We start from the raw sequence: 14,694 nt of genomic DNA on the forward strand, positions 1-14,694 counted from the left end.
TCTTGGCCTTTATTCCCTCTCTTGCATTTTTTTAGTTGCTCCTCGCAGTCGTATTGCTCTCCTGGGGATATGTCATCTATGCATCGACAGTAGCTGCACGACGACAGCTAAGCAAGGAATACCCAGACAGATCTTGGGGATGAATATTTGTAATTCCTCTGGATTTAATGCTGTTCACATAGTTCTTTACCTGATGCTTCCCTGGCACGTGTCTAGATATAAAGTAAAATCCATTATGCGATGCTTATAAATTTATTTTTGCGTAGTCCTTTATAATCACCACCAATCTAATTCTCACAGAGGTTTTCTTTTACATTCTTATATAAAACAAACCAACCTAGATCTGACAGCATGTTGAGTACTGGACCATAGATGGAATGACATGCTTTTCAACCTAGAGCTTCTAAAGTACCTCTTAAAATGCCTTAGTCTTCTTTAAAACAGTCTGTGGAATTGCTGTTCTTATACTTGTTTATTGCAACATTTCATTCTGTTGCATACCTTCACATAAGATTAAGTACCATGTAAGAAAAAAAAACTGGCATGTGACTACTTTCTACATCCTGTTTTTCAAGTCAAGAATGGTCAGAAAAAGGTAATCACTCATATTTTTTTGGCTTGTCCAGTTTTTACTTATTGTTAAATAACTCAAAGAGTTGCAAATTGTACAATATTTGTGAAGAAATAGACCACACAGATCTCAGAGTAAACTTTATTACTTTTCCAGAAAATATATTCAGTAAATACAGTAATGCATCAATAAACGTGGCCTCATATGCCTTTGAAATTTTTTTGTATGCCTTTGAAATCTTAAAGTAATCTTCAATGATGTTGATCAGGAAATTCTTTCATTGGTGGAATTACTTCTCCAGTCTCCAGAATTATATCACCCTAAAAAAAAAAACAAAAAACAAAGATGCATTAGCAAAAAAATCTTGCCTGCAGAGATGATAGTTTCACTTGGTCAGATCTCACAAGGAAAATGTGGTTCAGTTGTGGCATTCACATTTTGAAAGAGACTTAAAGTAGAAGCTGTCCAAAGATGAGCAATATTCAGAATATTAAAGTATACGTGAAGGTGAGGTATAAGTGAAGGAAGTATAAGGGGAAGTTTCACTCAAAATTTCCAGAGGAGCAAGAAAGTGGTCTTCATAGGTGATAAAGAGATAATGTTTATTTTGTATAGCCTCAAGAAATAGGAAAAACCCTAAAAAGTTATGAGGAAACAGCTTCAGTCCAATAGAAGGAGGTAATGTATTCCCACCTGTTTACTATTTGACTCAGATATGAGAGACAGAATGCAAACTTTGCCTGGGTAGCTGGTTCACTGTTATCTTTTCAAACCTAGATACAATGTATATGGTAGAAAGGGCATGGGCTTTGGAGCCAGAATCAAGTGGTGAGAATTCTGGAACCTTCTCTAGGAAGCTGTATCATTTTAGGCAAATTACTTAGCTTTAGTTTCAGCTTTGTGTTTTAGACAGATTTTGTGAGCCTAACAGTCTTATGAATTACTGGGTAGACTAGAAATAACCCCAACCCCACCCTTGCCATTCCTTGACTTTTATTGTGTGTAAGCCATTATACATTTGGGGAGTAATTTGTTACACAGTTAGCATTACAGTTAGCATTACCTTAAAGTGGTACTAATGCTGCTGTAATAAAAATCAAACCAATGGCACTGGCTTAACATTGGAGGCAAGGATGCTGGAATTGGAGGCTAAAAGATGGGGCAGTAGTAACTTGGAAGCAAAGTGTCTAATGAATTGAGGTTCTGGGAGAAGTAGCTAAAAAAAAGTTATAGTATGTTTGACTACTACTAGCTACCTTGGGAATGTACTTTAAGAAATATAAGCTCAGGCAAGAAGAGGCAGATTTAAGAGGAGATACAAAAGTGGAAAGAAGAAAAAATTCAGGACCTTGCAGTACTGGAAAATAAGACTTTCTGAATCTCTAAAAACTAAGAGCTAACAATGAAGACATATTGAGAAACAGAAGCCCAATAAAACCCAAACAAAAGGACTCTGTCCTATGGCAAAGTTCAGACTGATCTTGAACCAGTTCTTCAAATATCTTCCATATAACTCCATGGAGTTAAAGAGGCAGCTGTATGAGTACAAAGAAATGAGAGAACTTGGCAATTACACAAAGTACAGATGCATGTGAGACTGACTAGAAGCAAACAGACTCCCATCAAGTATTTTTCTTTACATAATTACCAACTGTTGTGGGAATTAGATCAAATAAACATATAGGCAACAAAAGTCTTTGAATGTTTGAGCTTAAAACAACCTCTGGCACTCAACCCTGTGTGCAGGAGGCAGATTTTAAAGGCTATCCAACCCTAAGAAGGACATGCTTCCCAGTATCCATTTTAGACGTGGTCTAGGTTGAAAATGGACAGTATTTTTACGTGAAGATGAGGTATAAGTGAAGGAAGTATCTTGGCTTGTCCAGTTTGGGTTGAAAATGGACAAGAAAAAGAAAAAAAAACAAAAAAAAACAAAAACCCCAAACCCTGGATGGACAGAGCCAGGAGCCAGGAAGAACAATGAACAAAGGTATTCCAGAAAACAAAATCAGTGCCCATTCAGCTACCTTACTGCACTCGGTTAGGAGCCTTGATGTTTGACCACTGGGATTTAGGAATGCCAAGAACTAGTGACTGCTTGCCGAATTCCACCACTGAGCAATGGGTGTGTTTGGGGGCAGTGAGGGGAAGACAGGGCATACAGTTAAACTGGCCTTCTTAGTTCATTGACCCTCAGATCTCCAAAAGAAGTCACATCTAACCCTGGCAGACACTACTGTACAATGTCTGGAGATCCTGCATTTGGGGCTGGTTGCAGCGAAGGTACAGGACTCGGATTTCCCTGTAGAGAAAGAACTATATTATATGTGTGGGGAGAAGGAAGCGAAGAACTATTTGGTAATTAGAAGGATGGACTGGGGCACAGACTCCAGGCATAGTAGGCTGGGAAATATATTTTTAAAAAAAGCACATAGAGGGGCACTTGGGTGGATCAGTGGTTGAGCGTCTGCCTTCAGCTCAGGGCATGATCCCGGAGTCCCGGAATCGAGCCCCACATTGGGCTCCCTGCATGGAGCTTGCGTTCTCCTTCTACCTATGTCTCTGACTCTGTGTCTCTCGTGAATAAATAAATAAAATCTTAAAAAAAAAAAAAAAAAAGCACATAGATCTATGTGACAATGACAATGAGTTCTGGCCAATAGGATCTGAAGAGAAGTGATGCACTAAGCTAGTTCCAAGCTTAGACCTTAAAATCCTCCTGAGATGTTCAACCCACTCTGCCTTAACATGATCTTTGGAAGCCTCATGGGCTAGATGGCATTAACTATAAGATTGTGGAGATCACCTGATGTGTATCAGTCTAAGATGTCAATAAGAAATAGACCTTTGTTTTGTTAAGCCACTGAGATCTGAGGGTTTGTTACTGCCTATCCTATTCTAATATATGTACAAATGAGCATTCTTTAGGTCCTCACAGGGGAAGTTTCTCAAAGGGTCAATGGCACAGAAACAAGAAGAGTGGCGAAAAAAATACAGGACTAGGCAAAATGCTATGGGATCACTGTGGTCTTCTAAAGAAAGCCTCACTTTCTTTTCCTTTGAACACAATGGCAAAATAAGTAAGTGATAATTATTTCAATGGAAGATTAAATAAATTACTCAACTGGTGAAACCAGTATGATAATTTGCTATTTTGAGACTACCAAGGCCCTGACACATGTCAATTATATGCTACAAAATATAGAAGAAATCCCCTAATTCCTAAAGCAGAGGTCCACCTGAAGGGTTAGTAGATTTTGGTGCTTTGCCCTAAAGTTCCCTTCTGTTGCAGATGATAATGGATTAATGAGACCATGTCATTTGATTGAAGCAAGAACCAACACTGAGTTTTGCTTTTTAAAGTCACAGGACTTAAAGATTGATGGTAGTTCATTATCTACCTATGACTAGAAATAAGACAAGAACCTAATCTGTATTTTGCTATTCTTAAATAATAACCTCACAAACAACCAGTAAAAATACCAACTGATGACTATGTAATCTTTTTTTTTTTTTTTTTTAATTTTTATTTATTTATGATAGTCACACACAGAGAGAGAGAGGCAGAGACAAAGGCAGAGGGAGAAGCAGGCTCCATGCACCGGAGCCTGATGTGGGACTCGATCCCGGGTCTCCAGGATCGCGCCCTGGGCCAAAGGCAGGCGCCAAACCACTGCGCCACCCAGGGATCCCACTATGTAATCTTTTAATGCTGAAAAGATTCAACTTTAAATTAGGATAATAGCTTACATATTCAAACACAAAACTTAAAGTACACATTAACAGATATAAAATCCACAAATGGAGAAGTTAATGTCAAACTGCCCTTAGAAATGACAGTTTGGAATTAATAGCAGAGGAATTCAGTTGCTGTTACATGCTCAAGTGTCTGCTCAGGCTAGTGCCCTAAATCCTCAACCCTACATGAAACAGGGTACCAGTAAAAAACTGTTGGTATCTTCAGTTCACTTTAGGACTATAAAGGTCATTTAAATTTTACAGCCAGCTTCCAAAGAAATATGCCCACCTCCCATTTTCAACTGTAACTGCTGCCTTACAGTATCTCCTTTTTTTTTTTTTTTTTTTACAAGAATGTACAAAACAAACTTATAATGACAAGAGAAAGGAGCACTTTAATGATCACTTAGGGAGAAAAAGAGAGAAAAGTAATAAAAGAAAAATCAGATATATTAGGACTTACTGGGAATATTCTGGGCTTCCTTTCAACAATGGCATATGGTTTTGCCTGCAATAAAAGTAATGCTCTGTTAATTACAGTTTTAGATTGTCTTCTAAAATAAAATAGATCATATCCCAAATTTTTAACTTAAGCCCCAAACTTTCACCAAACTCCAGACTCCTACATTCAACTGTTCACTCAAGATCTTTATTTGGCTATCACCAGTAGTCATCTCAAATTTAACCAGGTCCAGCTTGTAATCTCCCCCACCCCCAAATGTTTCCTTATTGCAGCAAATGGCACTTTCATTCTCCTAGTCTGAAAGGCCAAAAACCTTGACTCCTCAGCAGATGCTGTTGTTTCTATCTTGAGATTATATCATGAATCCAACTATTTCTCACTACCTAGTACTACTACCGTTATTCAAGCTTCTATCATTTCTTTTATCCACTAGTGTCCTGGTGTCCACACATGCCCTCTTAGTCTACTCTCCACATGGCAGAGTAGAGTGATTCTTTTAAGATGGACCACTCCTCTGCTCAAAGTTTCAGAATTCTTAGAGCAAAAACCAAAGTCCTTGCTATGATACCTAAGACCCAATACAATCTGGCCCTTGGCTATCTGATCTTCTCTCTCTCTCTCTCTCTCTCTCTCTCTCTCTGTATTGTAGCCAAAGTAGTTCCTTTGCTATTAGTGCAATCAGTTGGGTCTGCTTGTGCCTCGGGGCCCCTATATGAAATGATTCCTCTACCTGAAATGTTCTTTTAGATATCTGCTTGGTCCATATCCTTATTTCATTTATGTTTCTTTTCTTTTTTAAATATTTTATTTATTTATTCATGAGAGACACACACAGAGAGAGAGGCAGAGACACAGGCAGAGGGAAGAGCAGGCTCCATGCAGGGAGCCCGACATGGGACTCGATCCCGGGTCTCCAGGGTGACACCCTGGGCCGAAGGCGGCGCTAAACCGCTGAGCCACCTGGGCTGCCCTATGTTTCTTTTCAAACAGCACTTTCCCAGAGATATCTAGTCTTTTACCCTGCTTAGTTTTTCTTCTATAGATTATCACCCCCTATAACATTATATGCCTCCTTATTTATTGCCAGTCTTCAAGACTAGAATAAACATTTCATGAGGGCAGAGACTCAATCTGCTTTGTTCACTGCTATATCCCCATGTTTAGAACAGTGCCTTGCACACAAGAGATACCAAAAATGTTTGTTAAATAAATGTATTTATTAAGCATACACATCTGCATACGATATCACACGAACAAAATTTTATTAAAAGATGATTGGCATAATTTAAGACTCAAACTGGAGCCACAAGCAGGAAATAAATTCAGAATACAATGTAAATACATTAAAATGTCTTTGAAGTACTGGGGCCAGAGGCAAGAAGACACTGAAATGTCCCTAGAATGTAAAATTCAATTAGTCAGTAAAGGTGTTAACTGAAGCAAACTGGCTACAACATAAATGAGGATGCAGATCTACCCAAATCCAGAGAAGGAATAAGGTAAGGGAGAAATTTTGGGACCTCTATTGACATTAAAACCTTTAGCTAATTATGTCCATCTGTGGCTCAGGAAAAATCTCCTGGAAGTATGACTCCCTCAGATAAGCAACTACATTAAAGTCTCTAATTGTCAAACCAGTAACAGCACCTTATTAAATCTACTTCTCTTAGAAGATGTTTTTCCAATTCTAGAAAAATTTAGTTAAATATAGATATAATAAAGATTAAACCTAGAGAATAAACAGATGTCAAATTTAATAAATTCTTAAAATACCAGGACAATCCATATATTCTGTTATTTAGAACATTTGTATTGTTTAAGGTAATCAATCTGGCAATTAGAGGTTCTAAAAGATTAGTTTTAGGATTCTAGTTAAATTGCATAATTGATTGAGGCTTGTGACCATAAGTTTAAAAAGATTTTGCTTCCTAGTGTCATTAACTTGCCCTATAAATGCTTAAAAACAAAATTCAACATATAAATATAAAATGTCTAAACACAGCTTAAAACATGTAAGAGAATATGATTATATTTGTAAGTGGAATTTAGGAGAGTTCAACTTGAATTACTCCAAAGATAATAAGAACAAACAAAGGAGACTGCTCATATTTTACTAGATGTATAAGTAATTTAACAGAATTTTTAAACTGAATATAAAGAATAGGAAAAAAGGAGATTTTTTAAATTTGAAACTGAATTTTAATTTATATTCCAGGTAACTGTGGACAGTTCTTTCTGAACATAAAAACCACTCTTGGATATTTAAAAAAATAAAAATTTGTACTGGATTGCCTGGGTGACTCAGTGGATGAGTGTCTACCTTCAGCTCAGGGGTGATTCCAGAGTCCCGGGATCGAGTCCCACATTGGGCTCCCCACAAGGAGCCTGCTTCTCCCTCTGCCTCTGTCTCTCATGAATAAATAAATAAAATCTTAAAAAAAAACTGCACTTACAGTAGTAATAGATTTTTCTTCTCTAGAGTCTTGCATGTTAAGACAGTAAAAAAATAACAGACATATAATGATTATGAAATAGCCTGTGGACTTGCAGGTGAAAATAAATATAAAATTTTGCACAAGCCCATTAACAAGAGAAACAAACTATCCTCTGACCCTCAGACATATAAATTGTTAGCCCTCTTTAATGGTTGCAGGAAGATTTTCTGTTGGTTTATAAAGTGAAAACACTAAACTCCAACACTAATTCCTACCAGCCTCCACTAATTTCATGTTTCTAACATAGAAGACAGGCCATGTCCACTTGGACATCCCTAATACTGATGCTGACAGCACATGCTCCTATACAAATTTACTCCTTTCCAAAACCCTATGTATATAACTTCCAAGACTAAAAATTTTATAGTCATTAACTGCCTCTGAACTTTGGTTTCATTCCCAACTTAACTTGAGTTGTCTTCCTTAAACAATGTGTTCTGGCAATTTAATGAAATAAAATTAATTTTAAAAATAAGATGCTTGTCATACAAAAAAAAAAGTCTTCGGGCTTCACTCTTCTTTTTCATTTCTGCTATCTTCACCCTAACCAGATTCTCATCAACTAAAATCTATTAAACTGCAACAGTCTCTAGTTGATTTACCTCACATCAGTACTTTCCTCCCTTCAATTACCCCCATCATATCAATGTTTTTTATGTTTTCCTAAATATAGCACTTTATCAACTCACTCTCTTATTGAAAAATGCAAAGCTTCCTCATTCAGGTCCTGACATCTTACTATAGACTGCCACTCCATCATTGCCCCAAACCATCCTTCTTACAGATGTCCTCTTCCCCTTGCTCAGGTTCCAATATCCTACTCCAGGTTACTACCACTGCTGCTCTTCAAACAGGTATACTCACCACCACCACCCCCAACATCCACCTCTCCCTGGGACCTAATAACCTCACTGGATATAAGAATGGGTTTGGATTACAACACTCCATGCTGGGCAGCCACCACTGCCCCCTTAAATGTACTCCTTCTTCACCCTGCCTTGGATCCAACACCTATACCAGACTATCCCTTGACTTTAAAATATGGCAACTGCCTCAGTTTAATCACCACATGCAAGATCTTCCCATGACAAAGTTCAAGCTTTTGGACATCCTGGATTCTAAAGAAAGAAAATGGTGAAAAATCAGAATGAAGGGAAGGGAAATGGGACGATAACAAAGATAACCTTTGTCTATTTTGACTTTATCCTGTATCATATCTATGCTCAAAAAAGGAGCAGAAATTCTTTGCTCCCTTCCTACTTAGAACCCCAAGTTTACACTAGTATTATGAGGTTGATTTCATTCTGATCATTTAAACATTGTTTTTATGAGAAAATGCACTTCAAGTTGTAATAAACTAATATAAAGATTAATTAAAAAAAAAATCAGGGATCCCTGGGTGGCTCAGCAGTTTAGCACCTGCCTTTGGCCCAGGGCATGATCCTGTAGTCCCAGGATCGAGTCCCACATCGGGCTCCCTGCATGGAGCCTGCTTCTCCCTCTGCCTGTCTCTGCCTATCTCTCTCTCTCTCTCTCTCTCTCTCATGAATAAATAAATAAAACTTAAAAAAAATAAAATTAAATTAAAAACCACACTTTCCTTAAGTTTCAATAAAACTTTTACTTAACTATTTTATTGAAAGTAGTTCAAAATCAGTTTGTTTTTATTTTTCAAAATCAGTTTTAAGTGGCAGATTATTTCCACTAAGTAAAGCAGGGTAAGGCATGCCCACATAGGAAATAATTTTGTACAATATTAAAAATAACTCTGAAAAATACATACTTAAAACATACTTACATTCACATGATATTTGATATAATAATGAACAATCCAGGCAGGTATAAGTACATGAGTAAAAGCAAAGATACTGTGTCGGTATACCTTGTAAATCTGGGGAGAAAAGAAACATACATGATCAGGTATCTCATTTTTTTATGTTTGTGGCAGAAAAAATGCATCAATGATATAATAATTTCATGATTATTTTTAAATGTCTACTTGCTATATATTTCCTTACAGTCTGTAAGTAACCTCACTCATTTAAGTATTTTTATTAAACAAAGGACCAGCTAGGGCATACCTACAGAGTTCAGAGCAAACAAGGCTCAAGACAATTACTATTTTGCAAAGCTACAGTAAGGTATTCATAGATATATATATATAGATATAGATATGTATGTCATAGATATGTATGTCATAGACATGTATATACATATATGTATGTATTTTAAAGACTTTTTAAAATGTCCTTATTATAAGTTTACTAAAGATAAACATGGCATAAATAATGAAAAAATAACTTTAACCAATTTAATTAGAATAATCAAACCTACAGAATTTTTCAGATAAAGTCAACCCCCTAATTTACCAATTTCAGATACAATCAACATCACTTGCACCATTCTAGGTATAAGGCACAACCCTGAGCACACCAAAGCTTGAAAAAGAACGTTTTACATACTGGAATAGATAGAGGTGTTCCAAGCTCACTTTGAGATGCTTTCAAGTACACTATTTTTAAAAAGAAAGGTAAAATAGAACTAAAAATGGAACCTTCATGAGGCAGCCAATTTGACTGAAACGTACCTATATTACCAGGGATAACTAGACCCTAGGTGCTATAGTATATATGATTATAGAAGGAAAATTAACTCAAAGTATGGAAAAACAGACTAAAATAATTATTTACTTCCTTATATCACTGGCTGTTGGGTGGGATGTCCGCTTTCAACCAGTAGCTGCCAAAATCAACAATGTCAGGGATAATGTCAGGGATACAAAAGGTGACAGCAAAGTTGAATTAGAGTTTAATTTTACCACCATAAATAAGTATCTAATACCACTTTCTCAGAAAAATTTGCACAAGACTTGGTAGCACAGTAAGAAAGTAGATACACTTGGATCTCAATGTGAACTCCTTCAACTCCTAACTCTGTGACCACCAATAAATCACTCAATTTTTGTAGGTCTCATTTTCTACTACACATTTAAATTAAGGATTTGGAGTAGTTTCTACCTTACAGAAGTAAAGAATTAAATAAAGTAACACATGTCACACCCTCAGCAAAATGCAGGGCAGAAAGTAAGTACTCAAGTGTTACTTAATAGTGTCACTACCATTATTATTAGTCAATGTCGTGGCTTGTTGAAAGCAATTTTGAGATAAGAGTGTTCATCACTTAAATTGATGTAATTTAATGACCTAAGAAAATGTCCAGAGACCCTGAAAATAAAGACAGCTCTTAAATGAGTGACTTTCTGTAGTGTAAAGCCCAGAAATGTCACTTTTAAATTAAACAGTGTGTTAAAAGTACATAGTGGTAGTTCAGAAAGGTGGTTCTTGAATATTACTCATTAAGCATACCACCATCTTTTATGGTGATCACATGGGGTTAGATGACCAGTTAGAGGCTCCTTGTGTCTTCTAGTAGTTGAGTGTAGTGTTATCCTCTATAACCTCAACCTTAAAAAGCAGATAGGTGTTCTTAAATAACTAAAGTTACAGAATTTTCACTCAAGTGAATCCTTCTATCATTCTGCAAAACCTAAGCAAAGATTTGCCTCTTTAAGAATATCCACTGGAAAAAGGACAGTCTCTTCAATAAATGGTGCTGAGAAAATTGGACAGCCACGTGCAGAAGAATGAAACCAGACCATTCTCCTACACCATACACAAAGATAAACTCAAAATGAATGAAAGATCTAAATGTGAGACAAGAATCCATCAAAGTCCTAGAGAAGAACACAGGCAACACCCTTTTTGAACCTGGCCACAGCAACTTCTTGCAAGATACACCTATGAAGGCAAGGGAAACAAAAGCAAAAATGAATTATTGGGACTTAATAAAAAGCTTCTGCACAGCAAAAGAAACAGCCAACAAAACTAAAAGACAACCTACAGAATCGGAGAAGGTATTTGCAAATGACATATCAGATAAAGGGCTAGTATCCAAAATCTATAAAGAACTTATTAAATTCAACACCCAAGAAACAAACAATCCAATCATGAAATAGGCAAAAGATATGAACATAAATTTCACCAAGGAAGACATGGACATGGCCAACAAGCACATGAGTAAATGCTCGGAATCACTTGCCATCAGGGAAACACAAATCAAAACCACAATGAGATACCACCTCACACCAGTGAGAATGGGGAAAATTAACAAGACAGGAAACCACAAATGTTGGAGAGGATGTGGAGAAAGGGGAACCCTCTTACACTGTTGGTGGGAATGTGAACTGGTGCAGCCACTCTGGAAAACTGTGTGGAGGTTCCTCAAAGAGTTAAAAATAGACCTGCCCTACGACCCAGCAATTGCACTGCTGGGGATTTACCCCAAAGATACAGATGCAGTGAAACAACGGGACACCTGGACCCCGATGTTTCTAGCAGCAATGTCCACAATAGCCAAACTGTGGAAGGAGCCTCGGTGTCCATCGAAAGATGATGGATAAAGATGTGGTTTATGTATACAATGGAATATTCCTCAGCCATTAGAACCAACGAAAACCCACCATTTGCTTCAATGTGGATGGAAGTGGAGGGTGTTATGCTGAGTGAAGTAGGCCAATCGGAGAAGGACAAACATTATATGGTGTCACTCATATGGGGAATATGAGAAATAGCGAAAGGGATTATAAGGGAAAGGAGGGGAACTGTGTGGGAAAAATTAGAGGGAGACAAACCATGAGAGACTCCTAACTCTGGGAAACGAACCTAGGGTGCGTGAGGTGGGCGGGGGGCGGGGGTGGCTGGGTGACGGCACTGAGGGGGGCACTTGATGGGATGAGCACTGGGTGTTATACTCTGTTGGCAAATTGAACTTCCATAAAAACAAATGGGAAAAAAAAAAAAAAAGAGTCGCCTCCTTCTCGTCACACTTGACAGCGACAGGGCAGGGCTCTGCCAAAGCTCCAAGTGCTCCTGAACTCCAGAGCTTCCAGCCCAGGACTCTCGGGACAAGTGAGCGAACCTGCTAAGCCTAAGTCCCGGTTGAACCTGGTTCTCCTCCAAGGAACCGCCTGGCCTTGCCGGCCCAGAGTGATGTCAGTCCCTGGTGTGGCCACAACGGGCAGGAGGCGCCCAGCAGCCAGGCTGGGGGTCGCAGCAGGGCGCGAGCATCAGCGCCGGGGAGGCCCCTCACTCACCACGTTCTTCCAGGGGGTCTGGTCCCGCAAAAACTTATTCCAAAATTTCTCCATAGGCCACACCCGCTGCGGGGGCAGCACCGGCTCCCGGGGGCTCAGCTCCTGGTCCTTTAGCCATCGCCTTCTCAGCTGTTGGAGCTGCTGCAGACGAAGCTTCTCGTCTGGCGTGTACCCCGCCATGTCGCCGCCGGCACCAAGGCAGGACCGGGCGCGTCCCCGGCCAGCGTCAGGTCACTTAGGCGCGCAGCCAGCCCCGCTCCGAGGCGACCTTGCGAGGACGCCGGGAGCGGCGCGCCATTATGACGTCACCACGCTCCTGCCCCTGCCCCTGCCGCTGCCCCTGCCCCGGCTGCAATCTGCGCGCGGCGGCTGGGCTTGCGCAGTGTCTCCGCGGCGATTACCCGCGAGCGGGGTGGCGGCGCGTCTTAGCTGTGGGAGAAGGCGAGGCCGCGTGACCGGAAGAAGGAAGCAGGGGAGGTCCCAGGTCGGAGTGGCGTGCTCGGCCCTGGGAGGACGAGGGTGTGATCCGATGAATGTGAGGTCCAAATGCAGATTCTTCAGCCCCTCGCCCGCCTTGGTGCTCCTCTTCCCCCGACCTGGAGAATGCGGAGGACGGTACTTCCAAGTTTACGCCCCCAGCTGTGTGAGTAACTAGTAAAGTGACCTTGGGCAGTCTCAGTCCGCTCCCTCATCTGGACGGCGGAGGCAGAAAGAGTAGCTAAATGTCTAACAGAATTTGGCACATTCATGCTTTGACCCAGCAATCCCACGTCGAGGACTCTATCCCAAAGATACGGTGGTAAAAATATGAAAAGAATATGCAGGCATATTCACTGAAGCACTATTTACAATCAGATGCTGGAGATTATCCCCAAATTCCTCAATAGTGGACTGGTTGAATGAATTATGGTGCAACACTGGAATGAGGTGCTCTATATGCAACCGTGGAATGATCTCTAGAATATATTCAGTGAAAGAAAACTAAGTGGAGGGAAGTGTATATAGTATGCTACCTTTTATCCCAAAAGAGAAGAGTGGTAGTAATACTAAATATACATATATGTTTGCTTATATTTTAAAAATAAAAGGAAGGAAACTATTGTTTTGTTTTAAAATGCTACCAGTAGGGGAGGAAAGGGAATAGGAGAGAGGAGACAGGGATAGAAGGTAGGCGTCTCTGAATATATCCTATGTAACCGATTTAGTCTAAAGCAATGTAAACATTTTATTATAAAACAATTAAATTTACAAAATCTCCTCTAGAAATCAAAAGTAAAAATACATGAATCTAACTGATCTGCTACATGGCATAACCTCCAGAACACACACCATTTCAATTAGTTTAATCCATCAAATTACTATACATCTGTATAGAGAGAGACACCTCAAAGAAAAAGGAACTGCCAAAAAAGAATCTTAAACTGTTTTAGGTAATTATATTGTTGGTAGTGGTGGTATTATTAATCTGACACTGAAAATAAACATTTACGCTGGAATTATTTTAATAGGAGAAACGAGACACAAATGTAAATTGCACGACTTTAAGTAAAAACTTTGAAGTCCTGAATTTGAATCGAGAGACTCAGTAACAACTCATGATGTATTTTATCTTTAAACATATTTATTATTTATCCTAGCTCTGCCCATTGAAATGGCCCCAAAACAACGGCCAATCCAGTAACGATGAACATATCTAGCTCCTAGATTGTGATTTCTAAATACCATTTCCCATTAGAAGGAGCCAGGACTCCTGAGAACTGCAGATGTTTGCAGTTCTCAAACATTTTGCTTCTCAAATTTCTTTAAACTCTTAAAAACTATCGAGGATCCCAAAGAGCTTTTGTGTGCATGGGTTATACCTACTGATGTTTACTGCGTTAGAAATTAAAACAGATTTTAAAATAACAAAATATCCATTAACAAAAATTATTTTGTGAGAAGAGGGCCATCATTTTACATTTTTGTCTGGGCCAATAAATGACAGCAGAATTTTTAAAACCACTTCTATATTCAGTCATAATATCATGCACCAGGTAGCCCTTGGGAAACTATATATACATTTGTGAGAGACTGAAAATTTAAAAGGGCCAAGCATCTTAGTATTAGTAGGAAAATAATTCTGGTCTCACAGACCCCATGAAAGGATCACAGGGACTCGGAGGGGTCTCCAGATCACACTTTGAGAACCACTGCTTTAGAGAAATAGCTAATTCCATGTCTGAGTTATAGAAATGTAAAAGAAGCCAGGAACATCTTGTGTTAGCAGAAAGCAGGG

At 38.9% G+C, this 14,694-nt stretch overlaps 3 protein-coding genes across 14 annotated transcripts in view; 2 read left to right on the forward strand and 1 right to left on the reverse strand.

Annotated features, from left to right (window-relative positions):
* TZMP1 (transition zone microprotein 1) overlaps positions 1–14,694 on the forward strand; it is a 414,174-nt gene that overhangs the window by 14,514 nt on the left and 384,966 nt on the right. For 2 of the 3 annotated variants that reach the window (XR_013388002.1, XM_077912279.1), the window contains one exon: positions 36–787. The exons of the other annotated variant lie outside the window; for it this stretch is intronic. Coding sequence is in view for 1 of the 2 variants with exons in the window: in XM_077912279.1 (XP_077768405.1) it covers positions 36–143 (108 nt within the window). In the remaining variant the exon portion in view is untranslated. Of the gene's footprint in view, positions 1–35; positions 788–14,694 lie in introns of those variants that run through there. 3 annotated transcript variants of the gene reach the window in all.
* On the reverse strand, positions 699–12,726 carry NDUFB6 (NADH:ubiquinone oxidoreductase subunit B6). The gene is made up of 4 exons (XM_077912277.1): positions 12,420–12,726; positions 9,066–9,158; positions 4,773–4,817; positions 699–891 (listed from the first exon to the last, which is right to left on the reverse strand). Exons 1-4 carry the CDS (start codon positions 12,597–12,599, stop codon positions 823–825), a joined length of 387 nt encoding a protein of 128 aa, XP_077768403.1. The 5' UTR covers positions 12,600–12,726; the 3' UTR covers positions 699–822.
* Positions 12,436–14,694, forward strand: part of LOC144322345 (uncharacterized) — a 142,379-nt gene continuing 140,120 nt past the window's right edge. For 5 of the 10 annotated variants that reach the window (XR_013387997.1, XM_077912273.1, XM_077912275.1 and 2 more), the window contains exon 1: positions 12,438–13,062. Coding sequence is in view for 5 of the 10 variants with exons in the window: in XM_077912273.1 (XP_077768399.1) it covers positions 12,598–13,062 (465 nt within the window). In the remaining 5 variants the exon portion in view is untranslated. Of the gene's footprint in view, positions 13,063–14,694 lie in introns of all 10 variants that reach the window. The other 5 variants (XR_013388001.1, XR_013388000.1, XR_013387998.1 and 2 more) reach the window with 2 other exon arrangements.

This window comes from Canis aureus, chromosome 10 (assembly GCF_053574225.1).
Source record: "Canis aureus isolate CA01 chromosome 10, VMU_Caureus_v.1.0, whole genome shotgun sequence".
Taxonomy (NCBI): Eukaryota; Metazoa; Chordata; class Mammalia; order Carnivora; family Canidae; genus Canis; species Canis aureus.

Coding starts and splice junctions, on each gene's coding strand:
- NDUFB6 (XM_077912277.1), bottom strand. CDS start 12,599: ATGGCGGGGTACACGCCAGACGAGAAGCTTCGTCTGCAGCAGCTCCAA. Junction 9,159..12,419: donor AGACCCCCTGGAAGAACGTG/GTGAGTGAGGGG, acceptor TTTTCTCCCCAG/ATTTACAAGGTATACCGACA. Junction 892..4,772: donor GGAAGCCCAGAATATTCCCA/GTAAGTCCTAAT, acceptor TTTTTTTTTTAG/GGTGATATAATTCTGGAGAC.